At 35.2% G+C, this 16,305-nt stretch overlaps 2 protein-coding genes across 2 annotated transcripts; both read right to left on the bottom strand.

The window, feature by feature from the left end:
* Window positions 1-529: 529 nt before the first annotated feature.
* LOC128176919 (uncharacterized) lies at window positions 530-2,600 on the bottom strand. Its single transcript, XM_052843440.1, has 4 exons — window positions 2,107-2,600; window positions 1,603-1,912; window positions 1,450-1,531; window positions 530-1,023 (listed from the first exon to the last, which is right to left on the bottom strand). The coding sequence occupies exons 1-4, from the start codon at window positions 2,598-2,600 to the stop codon at window positions 530-532; spliced, it is 1,380 nt and encodes a 459-aa protein (XP_052699400.1).
* Window positions 2,601-13,985: 11,385 nt separating this feature from the next.
* LOC128176918 (uncharacterized) lies at window positions 13,986-15,521 on the bottom strand. The gene has a single exon (XM_052843439.1). It carries the CDS (start codon window positions 15,519-15,521, stop codon window positions 13,986-13,988), a length of 1,536 nt encoding a protein of 511 aa, XP_052699399.1.
* Window positions 15,522-16,305: the final 784 nt, after the last annotated feature.

The raw sequence follows: 16,305 nt of genomic DNA, 5'->3' as shown, positions 1-16,305 counted from the left end.
TTCATAATAAAGAACTGTATATCTTTATTTGAAAAGGTAGACAGCTGGTTTCACACTTTTCTTCTGAGTCCCCGTTTCAAATGTCTTTGGGAAGTTCCCTCTTAAGTTATATTTTTCAAGGTAAAGGGAATTTTAAATACCTGGGTTTATAACTTTTTAATTATTTGTTAGTTTAAATATATATATATTTGTAATACATTCGCAAAGGGTTGTTAATATTGTTTTTTTTATCTACTTAAGTTTTGGTATGTTATATCTGGTTCATTCATATCCTGAATAAAGTCGTTTGCACGTCGTATTCAAGCAAATATTAATTAAGTATTCATAATGTAAAGGTCACATTAAGTCCTCAAACAAAAATATATACAACGCAAAGTACTGATTAAAAGCCTTAATCTAAGATACAGCACTGACATTCTTTTTTAACATTGTACACATGTTTACATGTAACAAAGGTGTATATAAGCACAGTTTCTGTACATTTCATTTACACCAATTCTGTATGTTTATTTTGTGCAACACAGTTTGTTTACATATAATATTGTATTTTCTTCATTTTACCGGTGTAGTGTTCAGCCACAAAGAGGTTGTCTCTGGTGTCCACACATAAACCCCATGGACGGTGTAAACTACATATGTAAAAGTAGCGGAGGAACTGTCCGTCCTGATCCAAGATGTGGATACTTTTGTTGTAATAGTCTGCTGTTAGGATCCGACTAAGGCTGTCTCCAGTGATACCGCGTGGATAGAATGATCCCCTGTTATTGAAAAAACCATTGTAGGTAAAGCGGAGTTTTCCGGCCTGATTGACCACCACAACTCTATGGGCTTTACAGTCTGTCACACAGATATCTAGATTCCTGTTCTCGATGATGTATTTTGTGCGATAGCCAGATGAATAGATCTTTTTTCCTTCTTCATATGAATAGAGAGGTTGTCCTTTGTCATTATACTGAATACTTTGTTTTTCTTTGGCGCCAGAGTAACGCGCAACTTTTGTTTGTTCATTTTCATCATTGTTCACATAGGCGTCGGAACCGGGGGGGGCTAGGGGGGGCTTAGCCCCCCACTTTTTTTGCAAAGTTATACCTAACCATTATAAACATAGCATGATAGAGGGTTCAGCCCCCCCACTTTTTCTCGCAGGAAAGACTATTGTTCCTAAATTTACCTTGAAAGATTGAGAGGTTAGATTCAGAAGCATACTAGCCCCCCCCCCCCCCCCCCCCCCCAACGGATTAGGAATTTCATGATTTTGGAGAAAAAAAAATTTGGGTAAGTAAATTTTTTTTTGGAAGTATAGTATACTCCCCCCCCCCTACTCCCCCCCCCCCCCCCCCCCCCCACGGATTAGGATTTCCATGATTTTGGGAAGAACTTTTTTCTCAATATTTCTGAGGATTAGTCTAGCCCCCCCACTTTCAATTTGCTTCCGACGCCTATGGTTCATGATAACCAGAAGGTCACCAGAGGAGGTAATACAGACACTTTGAGGTCTCCACTCTTTTAGTTTGATGAACGTCTTTGTCTTCTTTTTTTATTCACTTTCTTCACAGTTCTATCCTCGTAATTAGAATAAACTATTTTCCCGCGCCTTGTTACCGCTATGTCCTGCGGAATGTTACTTGGATTAATTTTGGTTGATTTCAATAGTTCCCCCCGGAGGTTATAGAGTCTCATAATGTTGTCCTCACCACAAGTCCATATTTCCTCATCACTGAGACAGGACACACTGCGTAGATTCCATTTTCCACAGTCGGTGTTTATATCTGTAATGATCCATGGAGCATCAGTGAACGGTCTGCCTGGGGAAGAGGACTCGGCAGCTAGGGAATCCAATGGACAATCACTTTCTTCTGTTTTGATAGATAACGCTGACAGAGAACCAAACTGTTGGTTTAGCTGTTCTTTGCTAATTTTGTGAGATATAAAACATGGTAAGGAAACTGTAAGCTTAATAAGGTCAGTTTTGAATTCAGCATTTCTAGATTGGTAGGCAGAGACACTACTGACATCATTTGAGTTCAGTAACTTTTCCAAATAAGCAATTCTTTGATTTCAGATTTGGTGCGGTTGATTCCATTTTTCTGTTTTCGTAAGACATACATGTGATTTAGTTCCATCTCATGAAGATCAGATTTTAGTTCTTGAATAATTGTATTTATTTCTTCGACAAAGCGTTTCCCATGTTGGTCGATTTCTTGTGTCAAATTTTGTGAGTTTATATTCATATCCGTCTGTTGATCTAGGATGTAAGATTCCATCTTTCCGTATTTAGGGTAAATGGTTTTCTTTAGCTCTTCTAGATCTTTTAGAATGACATTTTTCATGGTTTCAATAGATCTTTGACCTTGTTGTTCTTCAGAGGAAGCACATGTTGCACAATTAAGAAAATCAAATGAGGAATGCTTTTGGCATTTAGGAGTAGATACTTTTTTTCCAAATGGCACCACATTGTGATCTTTGGATTGATCTGAGAGATGTTTTCCCACACAATCATTACACAGTTGTATGTCACAAATCTCACAGTACATAGGGGTGGCTGTGGTCTCACAGAGATGGCTTCGTAGCACACCCGTGGCCCAGCTGCGGGAATCCATGCTCAGACACCTTGAAGGGAAGTTTTTATTAAAATTCTGAAAGAGAAATATCTCTTTGACACACACACACACACACACACACACACACAAATGGTGCAGCCGATTTTTTGAAGGTATATAGTGCTTTGAAAAGATATGGGTTGACACGTCATAGATGTAACGGTTTCTTACAACTTTGCCAACATTTTGAAACTCTTAATTTGATCCCACCTGACCAGCATAAATATGTTTATATTGATGTTGATCATTATGATCATATTGTATCCAAAAAAAACTGTTTAAAATGTGCAACGATGAATAAATAAAAGTGCATGTACAAAAAGTTTTAAAAGAAAAAACAGACCTCTACGATTCAGCATGGCGTCTGTTTGAGTAGAATTTCCCCTCTTGGTTTACTTCTTGGTATTTATCACATGACTGTTTTAAATATGATTTGAAAAAAACGTGGAGTCTACTCGAGATTTAAATTAAACAACCTGTCCCTATGAAATTGTTAAAATCCATTGAGATAGTTCATTCATTGCATAGTATGCAAGTTCTTTCTACAGTTGTACATGAAATTCCAGGACGTAAAAACGTAACTATTAAGTTCTTTCGTTTCAAACGGAAGAACTTATTGTTTTCGTACTGTTCTTATCAGGATTGCCTGTTTTATTTTTTCCAAATTTTGTGCACGCGATTTGTCAACATTTTTTTACAGGCAATGAGACGTGATCGATCTGAATTTTATATGTAATTGTATTTTGTCGGTTGAGATTAAGGGCCGATTTTAAAAAATTTTTACGACCTATTTTATGCAAAGCTGATCTCAGAAACTATCAGAGATATGACATTTTCAGGATAGGTAGTCTGTAGTTTGAAGTTTTGTGTCACAATTTGTGTACGTTTTCGTCTTCGTCGTATTATCAGTTGATAATTTGTTAAGATATATATAACAAAAGTGGTAGAGAATTAAAAATTCTTTCCTACAAAATCATGAAAAAAGGGCTGTCCTCTTTAATTAGGGACCAAGACATTCGTAATCTATGTTAAAAATAGCTTAAAAACGATAAAAATTTTGTAATGCATTATAGAAACAAAGTTGTTGTTCGTTACAATATCTATAAAGAAAAAATCTATGCCACGTCAATTAATTACGTAATTAGGGATTTTAAGGGGCCAGAGTCCTTAAACTTTGACTCATTATATCTGGAGGAGACATATTTTGTTAAGCATTGTAGAAGAGAATATGTATGCAATGATCATTCGCAGCGATATCACCTATCTAAACAGCATTGCGTGTCCCCATTAAGGAACTACAGGGCTGGCCCTTAAAATTTTCAAATAATTTTTTTAATATTCTTAAGTTCTTTTTAAGGAAATAAAAAAAAAAGAAGCTGAGACCTTTCTTTAGGGACCGAGACACTCGTAAACTCTATTACGACTAACTTAAAAAAACCAAAAAAGATTTTGTTATGTCTTCTGTATATCTTATTTTGAATACAGTACCCGCAGCGTTATTTTTTACAATCATATCCTATCGTATCGTGTATCAATCCTATCGTATCGTGCGTGTATACTGTTCTATCGTGCGTTAATTCTATCCTATCGTGCGTGTATACTGTTCTATCGTGCGTTAATCCTATCCTATCGTGCGTTAATCCTATCAGGTTTATCGTTTAATTTCAACAATTCTTCCGTTTATCCTATCGTGTTTACATTTACAAAGCCAAAGAAAAATTCTTAGATCTACCCCCCAAAAATTAATGAATGGTGACTGATATAAATATTTGATGGACGTTAATGAGTTATACTAACATTGTTATTGTTAGCAGGAACATTGATATTGAAATATCCTAATCTACGACAGCTTACTGATCACAGGGCCGATCTATCATACTGTTCCACGATCAAGTATGATCTATAGACCAATCCTGTTTAAAGTTTGTCTAAATACTGGATAAAAAAATCGTGTTTTAAAAATGTTAACCAACAGAAATTGTGTTTTCCTATACAAAGGCGTCGGAACCGGGGGGGGGGGGGGGGGGGGGGGGGAGCCCCCCCCCCTTTCAATTTGCTTCCGACGCCACTGCTATATATGGAAACCCTTATGAGAAAGGAGAGGGCTTTAGAAATGTGGCGTGTACATACGTGTATATAGTTGTTTGCGTGTTTGCGTGTTAAAGGAAGAAAATAAGCTGTTTTCTTGCATCTCTATCTCTCTCCCTCTATCTTTGTGTCCTCTCCTTCTTTCACTTCCTCTCTCTCTCTCCTCTCTCCGTCTTTTCCATCCACTGCCCTCTCTTTCTTTCTCTCTTCATTAACGGAAACAATTCAAATATCAAGAGAAAAAAATAATGATAAATGTAGTTGCACCTGCGTTCAACTGTTCTAGTACATGTATTTTTCAATAAAAAAAATCAATAAAAATATGGAGAAGACTGCAGCGAGTCGGTAAGCGTAAGACATTCACATTCCAAATGTTCGACATCTGAACGTGGTGGTTTTTTTTTTCGGTTTTAATTTATTTCATGAGTAAAAATTTTCTGAGTCAAAAATGAACCCGATATTCTATCCAGATCGGTTGTCTTTGAATTTAATGAACGTAAAATATCTTCCCGACAATTTTTATATTAATCAACCATACTGACTATAATTAATCGTAGGTCGTGGAGGTTTTGATAAAAAAAAAAGAAAGAATAATGCATGCATTCGTAATTATTGATTCTTCAGTGTATATGTTACATTAAAGTTTTAAAATTCAGAGAATTTAAAACTATCTTTAACAAGTTATAGATAGTTTTAAATTCTCTGAATTTTAAAACTTTAATGTAACATATATAATCATACCATACGGCTTACAATATCATTCACTTCACTATCCCTCAAACGGTTACACTCACAGTTTTGTAAATAAAAAAACGGGACCACAATCTGAACATGCACATACAAATTAATGTATTTTTATCTCATTTTATTACAAATCATGTACGAATAACAAAATAATTTACTCATGTTCTTTGCTATAATATTTTGGGCGAATCGGGGTTGGGGCTACATATATATCCAAAGATAACTAATGATCGTTGCTCTACTGATACACGTGTATACATACACGTGTTAGTTTCCTGTGTATTCTGTGTGAATTGAACGGGTTTTTGTCTATTAAGAAACACTAGACCTTACCTACCTGTATATTGGAAGACGACCGTGAAGCACACCCCTTGTACACAAGCCCCCCCCCCCCTCTCTCTCTCTCATGTGTTTTAGGTGACTGAGAAAAATAGTTATGAACGAGTCGATCTTCCTAAGTATGGATACTATGTATAGCCTTTGAACTTATACCTACTTATCAGTAAGTAAAAGACGCGATCACCCGTGGGTATCCGACGATGTATATCCTCGAGAAGCTTATAAAATATACAGAAAAACAAAACTTATTTTGTAGGGGAAATTATCATTCATTATTATTTACGAGACAGTCCAGGCTTATATAATAACCAAGAATATTTACATGATTTGAATCACTTTACAACGTTAAACCAGGGTTTTTTTTTTTCTCCATTAAAAACTGAGACCATAAATCGTAAAATTTTAACCCGGTCACATTTTCATCAGCTTGGGAAAATGAAACGAACTTAATACTGAATGAAATAAAATAAAATAAATAAAGCATATACTGAACATGAAGCTGCAATAATTATACCAGTATATTGATTGTGAATATTGAATCAACCTACAGAGTTCTGCTTTGATTTGGTAATTGCATGCTCTATAAGTCTTCTACGAACAGAATAAGTCATCACTGGAAGGTTAAGCGTGTATGGGTTTCAAAAGTCTATAGTGGGGTATGATTGAGTCTATGTTAGATTTTCTTGTTAGAAAAAGCCGGGTTTTTTTAAATATTCAAACTGATACCCCCATACCCCTCTTTCCCTTGAATGGATAATTATCCGCTACACTGATATCATGCAATGTAAACTTTTGCTACAGGCTTATGAATGTCCTGTACATGTAAATATTTGATTTTAAAAACGCAGCGAAACAGAATCAGAATCTAGAGATTTAGATATAGTTTGGTGAACTAGGCAGTGAATGTCTTGAGATGAAAAAGTTTTCAAGATGTAAACAGTTACAAACATTGTACAGAACTAATTGTGTACGAAATTGTAAATGCACTTTGCTTTAAAAGTCTAACCTTTCCCCATATACATTTACTAGAATTAATAATTTAGGAGCATTACTATTTATAAAATCTGGAATGCTTACACAATTTAAGTACGCTAGCCTGTTTGTTTAAGAAATACATTATGTAGCCTTCATACACGGATAAAGGTTATGCCAGTCCACTTCTCTAAAGAAATGAAATTGTCGAATTGCATCTTTTGAATTAATTGAGTTGGTGTAAATATTAATTTCCATTACATGTCTTGAATTTTGTATTTACATGTTCACCCAACACAGTATTTACAGTTTGACTCCATACGTATTTCTGAACTTAGTATAACAGTGCATTAATTATATATATTCACATCAGTATACTTTCCTTCTTATTTCAGACACCTCTTTTAGATCGTATGAATATATAACATAATATAATTCGATTATACGTAAAATACATGCATAATTTAAGGGTTCTTCGAAAAACTAGAGACCATCTTTAATCTTAAAATTCGAGCAGAGACATACAAAAGTCATGTTCATGTATATTATAACAGTACATATGTCCCTGATTCGAGTTTGTAATATATCTTTAATTAATTGCAACACAAGAATAAGGGTATGAAAACACTTATACAGTATAACGATAACTATGTAAAAAGCTGAAGTTTTTCAAGAAATAAAAATAGAAGACATGGATAAATGATTATATCAGCAGGCTTACAACTCAGTGTCTCGGCAGGCGTAAGCAGGGTAAGAACTCTTTGTCTTCTTTACAGAATTTGAACATTTTTAATAATATTTTTCATTAAACAGCAAATACAAAATAACCCTTTATTTCTTTGATCATGTATTTAGTTAGGAAACATAAAATATCCAAGAAAAAAAAATTATCAGATAAACGGCAGGCGTATAGATTTTCTCGGCAGGCGTATGCATTCTGCGTAAGAGTTATCTATTTTACCGATTTTTACCAATTTTGTGTTAATTAACGAATTTAAAGTCAACTTTTTATTTCTGTTATCAATTATTAAGCTAAGTAAACTAAAATATCAAAGAAATAATAAAAATAATCCATCAAATAAACGGCAGGCGTATACATGTTCTTGGCAGGCGTATGATTTCTTCGTAAGAGCGATCAGCTTACTCGATTTTTGCTTATTTTGTGTTAATTAATTAATATAAAATCAACTTTTGATTTCTATTATCATCTATTTAGTAAAAAGAAATAAAATATCAAAGAAAAAAGTAAAATAATCCATCAAATAAACGGAAGGCGTCTAGATTTCCTCGGCAGGCGTATGAATTCTACGTAAGAGTTATCTATCTTTACCAACATTGAACATTTTTGCTAATTTTGTGCTAAATAATCAATTTAAAGTCAACTTTTTGTTGTTATGATACTTAATTTAGTTAAGTTAAATAAAATATCAAAGAAAATATTAAAATAATCCATCAGGTAAACGGCAGGCGTGCGGTTTTCTCTCGGCAGGCGTGTTTTCACCGGCAGGCGTAGGCAGGCGTGTTTTAGTATGACCGTGTGTGATAATGAAAACAATGTTAACAAATCGTATGCAGAATGTGTATCTACGTAAATATTTATTTAACTTGTCTGTAATAATTCGTTTTTAATGTTTTCTTATACAGAAAGAAATGTACTTATGATAGAGTTTATATTTACTTTATACATGAGTTGGATTTATATAATTAAACCCGCTATTTTCCGAGTGATTTAATCTCGGGCTGAAATATTCGCGGCGACGGCTAGGGTGTTCGGTAATGAAAATAATTTTAACAATACAGAAATTTATTGATCATTGAAGCTCATAATTTTAGCTGTAAAAAAATTAACTGGTCATTTTTATACATTCTATAAATGATGCAGCGATGATTAACAACTCGGCAATTGTTCGTAAATATCGTTTAAAGCGATCATACGTTTATCATGAACATCGTTTATCCTTTCCTATCGTGTATCAATCCTCTCATATCGTGCGTGTATACTGTTCTTTCGTGCGTTAATCCTATCCTTTCGTGCGTGTATACTGTTCTATCGTGCGTTAATGCTATCCTATCGTGCGTGAATCCTATCCTATCGTTTATCTTGTAAAAAATAACGTTGCGGGTACTGTACATGTATTTGGTACGAAAGATTTTATGTACGACTTGTCTGTTCAATGTTGAGTACTGTGGTGGCAGGAGACAGGTTTTTTTTGGTCGAGGAAATGTGAGGCAGATAGTGCTGATATATGAGATTTAATTTTTCCGTGGGTTTTTAAATTTGCTAAAATTGGTTTGCATGCAGGGGACACATGGTCCCGACTCTTGAAATGTATACAGCCAAGTGTGTCGCAAGTGAAATTACCGCGAATTTCACGCGAGGCTGAGAATTTTTTAACATTTCAGAATAAAACAAGTACAACTTACATATAGCACCATAAAGAATAGCCAGGGACGGTCTCAAAATTTTCTGAAAAATTGCCCTTTTTTCACATTTTCACGGGTCCAGAACCACGCTCCAGTCCCTAACAACTGCCATAAACTACCATAGGATTGGTAGCTTAATGTATAACCATGCAAATAATCACAAATTGTTTGGGGGTCAATCACCTTCTTTTCGAGTGACATTTCGTGTTCTAAACCCACCCTACTTTTCAAGCACAAAACCGAAAGTGAAAATTTTGGCCACAGTTTCGCATTTTCATTCCATATCTGATGAAAAGTGCTACCAGTATTAAAGTGTCATATATCAATGAAATTGACATGAGCTCCTCTATCCACAAAATGAATGCAATAAATATTCTACCAATTTATACCCCTCAAAAAACCAGCCAAGCCCCAGGTTCTCCCTTTATTTCAAAATTTTGTTGCCATTCAAAGTTGGTACCAAATGACCCTTTGCTTGATAACTCCCAGAACTTACAAAGTTAATGCCCTTGTATACGAAAAGCTTGTGTTATCGCTACTCCTCTGCAACCATAAGAGATAGAAACTTGGAACTTTTACCAATATCTTCAGTACACTTAGAGGATTCTTCAATCTATTCACTCCGAAAGGATCTGAGCCCCCTTTCTAGCAGTTATTGCCCCTAAAACTATTTAAATTTCTATAAAATCACTTCCCACTTTTTAACTATTGTCTTAGAGACTTCGGACCACATGGGATGGAAGCGTCTACCTTGGCCAAACAAAATGACATAAAGCTCAAAGGTCAAAGTCATTTGGAAATCCGTTAATTAATGAAATTACAGAGTTCTTGCCCCTATTTATGAAAAGCTAATTATCGCTACTGCTCTGAAACCATAAGAGATAGAAACTCGGAACTTTTACCAATGTCTTAAGTACACGTAGAGGGTTCTTCTATCTATCATACCGAAAGGATCTGGGGCCCCCTTCTAGTAGTTATTGCCCCTGAAAGTATTAAAATTTCCATTAAATCACTTCCAACTTTCTTTATTACTTCTCATAGAGACTTCGGACCACTTGAGATTGAAGCGTCTACCTTTGCGGATCAAAATGACATAAAGGTCAAAAGCAAGGTCATTTGAAAATCTGTGTATTCATGAGTTTTCGTATATCTTTTGTTTAGGGTTATAAAGAGAAATTTATCAAGGATATAGTAGGACGTCTTATGATATTTTAAAATGTAGTCTTTCAGCTCCCACCTTGAAATAGTGAGTGAGTTATTGTCCGTTTTGAACGAAATGCTCGTTATCGCTACTCCTCTGAAACTATAATAGAAAGAGACTTGAAACGTTTACCAATGTCTTCTGTAACGTGCGCCGAACTAGAAAATCTAAAATTAGCCTAAAAACTTTCCCCAATTCTAAATATAGCGACACTTACAAAAGACACCAGTCAAAACGATTAACGTTTACACATTTTATAGATTACATATATATATATATATCAAAACACACAAACAATAAACAAATACAGAATCAAATAATCTTAACAAAGTTTCACAGATACTCAGCTGATTGAATGGCGACAGGACGGTGCAGTTTTACAGGTCGGTACGCGCACACGAACGAATCACAGTTCACAGCTCAGGAAGATCACAGTTAACAGACGGATCACAGTTCACAGAAAGTAAAAGACGGTCCAACAGTCACAGGTATATCTAGATCCCGCACGGCATGGCCGAATTACCGAGGATTCCTCAACGTCTTTCCTCACGGATCCCTGGCGTCTCTCTAACCTCGCAGACGACACTACACATCCTGTCGCGCGCTATGACGTCACACATAAACATAAACACAAAACAGCTGATCATCATAACACTTCAGTACAATTAGAAGTTTCTTCAACCTATGATCCCAAAAGGGTCCAACGTCCCAATTGGCAGTAATTCCCCATTGAATTTCATTGATTTCACAAACACATACGAAATACACCCCCTTTTTTTTGTGTGTCCTTGACCTTTGACCTTGTGACCTCGACCGACGCGAAGCGGAGGTTGACAATGGTTTTCGAGGGGTGTCAATTTCAACTGTTATCCTCCCAAACAGGCACTATTTATTTTGTTATACTGAATATCTTTTTTAAAATTTTTAAGAAAATTTTACTGCTTGTATATAGGAATCACGTGAATTCTACAGCGAACCGTACGCGCATAATTTTCGCGCATGTAACATTTTTTAATGTTACCCGTTGCCAAGTGCGTTGCTAACGCTGAGGGTAATAGTAAATATTATTAACTGCGTCTTAACCAATCAGATTTCAGTATTTAACATGAAAGTATAACAATACAAAGTGTTACAACCGTTTGACAGAATTTTTAATAGTCTTTAATCAAGACCGCGTTTTAGACTACGCCACCGAAAAAAATTCCAGCTCCAGTAAAACTCTGTAGAACTTGGCAAAATTGTATGGTGTCCAAGTAGCGTAGTGGACAATGCACTCCTTTTTCACCGCTGCAACCCAAGTTCGATCCCCGTGATCGACAGTGGTTGTATGTGATAGGGTATGGCGGTCGCCCGCTTGGACACGTGGGTTCTCTCCGGGTACTCCGGCTTCTTCCAACACCAATGACCCCTCGCGCTAACATCCGTGCCAACGAGAGATATTAATATAAGTCGTAGAACTTGCTTATCAATCGTTGTAAAATAAATAAAGTTCAGTTTTAAAAATTTATTGGATTGTTCATCACACCTGAATCTAAGTGCCTGTCAAATTTCAAACGAAATGAACTGCATTGAAGAAAGTTATCCACTCCAGCGGCATCAAACTGTTATCCCGAGAAACGAAATTTCAACGCTTCTATATTTGTATCTAATAAATCCGTGCTCAAATTTTACTGAAAATTTGTGTTTACATTTGTATCAACAACCTGTGACAATATGTGTTGAAGTTCTACGAAAGATAACTCTTCCTTCCCAGACCCCGATTTTATATGAATTTAGTTTACATCTTCTCTCAGTTTATTTATTTCCCAACTTGGCTGAAATACATGACTGGCCTTAAATTCAGTTCCGATTTTCCGTACCTGTAATCCACAAATGCATGACAGTAAATAGATTTCTGAGCACATGCATTTCAAATCACCCTTTTTTTCAAAATGTAAACACGGCGGATCTACACCATACAGGTGTGTATTGTTTTGTATCGCATCACATTTATTCAATTGACAGCCTATAGAATTGAAAACACGCATCTGTTGGGAGTCGCCGTGGCCTCGTGGTTAGTGTACAAAAAAAGGGTACAGGAATTGGAAGCTATTGGTCGCGGGTTCGAAACCCGTCGTTGCCGTTTTTTATTTCCTCTTTCAATTGAGTCAGAAATGATTTTTCTCTAATTACTTTTTATTTATATACATTTTGAGGAAGTTTTAAAAACCATTTCGAAAGGTGTAAAGGCTTCTAATTGTTCTATGAACAATTAATTTACTAGTTCGTTTTGAGTTTCAATTTAAATTTTATTTAAGTTAATTTTTTTTCTGTAGAAAATAGTCCTTGTTATTAACAATCAACTACACCGAAACCAATGGGGAATTTTACTGACTCATCGACTATCAGTCTCCATCTACCTTTGAACAATCTCTCATTCCTAAAATACTTGCAGGCTATCGTAAACTAATGTCATCTAAGGTATATTGGTATGATGTTACATTTCTAAAAATGTGTGGTACGATGTTTTTCAACAAAATGTACGTAACCTGAAACTTTTCTTAAGGTGGCTTACTACACCTTGAAATATTTTCTCAGACCGAGGAGAGAATCTAAAAAAAGATATGACTTCAATATTTTTAGACGAAATGGAAATAAATAATGACAATATACATGTTCAATTTTTCTTTGAATGCTTAAAGATGTAATCACGTTTTGTGTACTTAATCTAAACCATATATTTCCTAATTTCATTGTAACATTTTGATGCTTAACTTGCGTATTTCTAGTACTACTGTTTATACAAAATCTGAGTTCCAGTTTACAAATCACTTTCTACGTTTGTTGACTCATAATGCAGGTATATATCGATACACTGTTTACCTTTAACATAGAATGTCCACATTATCAACGCTTGAATTTGGTCCTATAATATACACAAACAGATTTTAAATATATTTGTATTTAAGGGGCAGGAATGTGATATATCGAAATTTCGTGTATTTATTCTTTATCATTATGCCCACAATGTCATTCATTTTCTCAGCTTTAGCGCTGCATTTATTCAATAGCAAACTAATTAAATGGCAGTTTTCTATTGTCCTTTTTCATAATAAAGAACTGTATATCTTTATTTGAAAAGGTAGACAGCTGGTTTCACACTTTTCTTCTGAGTCCCCGTTTCAAATGTCTTTGGGAAGTTCCCTCTTAAGTTATATTTTTCATGGTAAAGGGAATTTTAAATACTTGGGTTTATAACTTTTTAATTATTTGTTAGTTTATATATATATATATATATTTGTAATACATTCGCAAAGGGTTGTTAATATTGTTTTTTTATCTACTTAAGTTTTGGTATGTTATATCTGGTTTATTCATATCCTGAATAAAGTCGTTTGCACGTCGTATTCAAGCAAATATTAATTAAGTATTCATAATGTAAAGGTCACATTAAGTCCTCAAACAAAAATATATACAACGCAAAGTACTGATTAAAAGCCTAAATCTAAGATACAGCACTGACATTCTTTTTTAACATTATACACATGTTTACATGTAACAAAGGTGTACATAAGCACAGTTTCTGTACATTTCATTTACACCAATTCTGTATGTTCATTTTGTGCAACACAGTTTGTTTACATATAATATTGTATTTTCTTCATTTTACCGGTGTAGTGTTCAGCCACAAAGAGGTTGTCTCTGGTGTCCACACATAAACCCCATGGACGGTGTAAACTACATATGTAAAAGTAGCGGAGGAACTGTCCGTCCTGATCCAAGATGTGGATACTTTTGTTGTAATAGTCTGCTGTTAGGATCCGACTAAGGCTGTCTCCAGTGATACCGCGTGGATAGAATGATCCCCTGTTATTGAAAAAACCATTGTAGGTAAAGCGGAGTTTTCCGGCCTGATTGACCACCACAACTCTATGGGCTTTACAGTCTGTCACACAGATATCTAGATTCCTGTTCTCGATGATGTATTTTGTGCGATAGCCAGATGAATAGATCTTTTTTCCTTCTTCATATGAATAGAGAGGTTGTCCTTTGTCATTATACTGAATACTTTGTTTTTCTTTGGCGCCAGAGTAACGCGCAACTTTTGTTTGTTCATTTTCATCATTGTTCATGATAACCAGAAGGTCACCAGAGGAGGTAATACAGACACTTTGAGGTCTCCACTCTTTTAGTTTGATGAACGTCTTTGTCTTCTTTTTTTTATTCACTTTCTTCACAGTTCTTTCCTCGTAATTAGAATAAACTAGTTTCCCGCGCCTTGTTACCGCTATGTCCTGCGGAATGTTACTTGGATTAATTTTGGTTGATTTCAATAGTTCCCCCCGGAGGTTATAGAGTCTCATAATGTTGTCCTCACCACAAGTCCATATTTCCTCATCACTGAGACAGGACACACTGCGTAGATTCCATTTTCCACAGTCGGTGTTTATATCTGCGATGATCAATGGAGCATCAGTGAACGGTCTGCCTGGGGAAGAGGACTCGGCAGCTAGGGAATCCAATGGACAATCACTTTCTTCTGTTTTGATAGATAACGCTGACAGAGAACCAAACTGTTGGTTAAGCTGTTCTTTGCTAATTTTGTGAGGGGTAAAACATGGTAAGGAAACTGTAAGCTTAGTAAGCTCAGTTTTGAATTCAGCATTTCTAGATTGGTAGGCAGAGACACTACTGACATCATTTGAGTTCAGTAACTCATCCAAATAAGCAATTCTTTGTTCGATTTCAGATTTGGTGCGGTTGATTCCATTTTTCTGTTTTCGTAAGACATACTTGTGATTTAGTTCCATCTCATGAAGGTCAGATTTCAGTTCTTGAATAATTGTATTTATTTCTTCGACAAAGCGTTTCCCATGTTGGTCGATTTCTTGTGTCAAATTTTGTGAGTTTATATTCATATCCGTCTGTTGATCTAGGATGTAAGATTCAATCTTTCCGTATTCAGGGTAAATGGTTTTCTTTAGCTCTTCTAGATCTTTTAGAATGACATTTTTCATGGTTTCAATAGATCTTTGACCTTGTTGTTCTTCAGAGGAAGCACATGTTGCACAATTAAGAAAAGCAAATGAGGAATGCTTTTGGCATTTAGGAGTAGATACTTTTTTTCCAAATGGCACCACATTGTGATCCGTGGCCCAGCTGCGGGGATCCATGCTCAGACACCTTGAAGGAATTCTGAAAGAGAAATATCTCTTTGACATACACACACACACACACACACACACACACACACAAATAGTGCAGCCGATTTTTTGAAGGTATATAGTGCTTTGAAAAGATATGGGTTGACACGTCATAGATGTAAAGGTTTCTTGCAACTTGGCCAACATTTTGAAACTCTTAATTTGATCCCACCTGACCAGGATAAAAATGTTTATACTGATGTTGATCAATATGAACATATTGTATCCAAAAAAAACTGTTTAAATGTGCAACGATAAATAAATAAAATTGCATGTACAAAAAGTTTTAAAAGAAACAACAAACCTCTACGATTCAGCATGGCGTCTGTTTGAGTAGAATTTCCCCTCTTGGTTTACTTCTTGGTATTTATCACATGACTGTTTTAAATATCATTTAAAAAAAACGTGGAGTCTACTCGAGATTTAAATTGAACAACCTCTTCCTATGAAATTGTTAAAATCCATTGAGATAGTTCATTCATTGCATAGTATGCAAGTTCTTTCTACAGTTGTACATGAAATTCCAGGACGTAAAAACGTAATTATTAAAGTCTTTCGTTTCAAACGGAAGAACTTATTGTTTTCGTACTGTTCTTATCATGATTACCTGTTTTATTTTTTCCAAATTTTGTGCACGCGATTTGTCAACATTTTTTTTACAGGCAACGAGACGTGATCGATCTGAATTTTATATGTAATTGTATTTTGTCGGTTGAGATTTAGGGCCGATTTTAAAAAAAATTTACGACCTATT

This window comes from Crassostrea angulata, chromosome 3 (assembly GCF_025612915.1).
Source record: "Crassostrea angulata isolate pt1a10 chromosome 3, ASM2561291v2, whole genome shotgun sequence".
Classification (NCBI taxonomy): Eukaryota; Metazoa; Mollusca; class Bivalvia; order Ostreida; family Ostreidae; genus Magallana; species Magallana angulata.
The sequence above is the reverse complement of the archived record's forward strand: the minus strand, read 5'-3'. Positions and strand labels throughout refer to the sequence as shown.

Bases quoted from the DNA above. Each gene is read 5' to 3' on its own strand.
- LOC128176919 (XM_052843440.1), bottom strand. From the start codon at position 2,600: ATGGATTCCCGCAGCTGGGCCACGGGTGTGCTACGAAGCCATCTCTGT. The intron at 1,913-2,106 runs GTATGTCTTACG...TCACAAAATTAG, and splicing joins GAGATGGAACTAAATCACAT to CAAAGAACAGCTAAACCAAC. The intron at 1,024-1,449 runs TGAACCATAGGC...CCGACGCCTATG, and splicing joins TGGTGACCTTCTGGTTATCA to TGAACAATGATGAAAATGAA.
- LOC128176918 (XM_052843439.1), bottom strand. From the start codon at position 15,521: ATGGATCCCCGCAGCTGGGCCACGGATCACAATGTGGTGCCATTTGGA.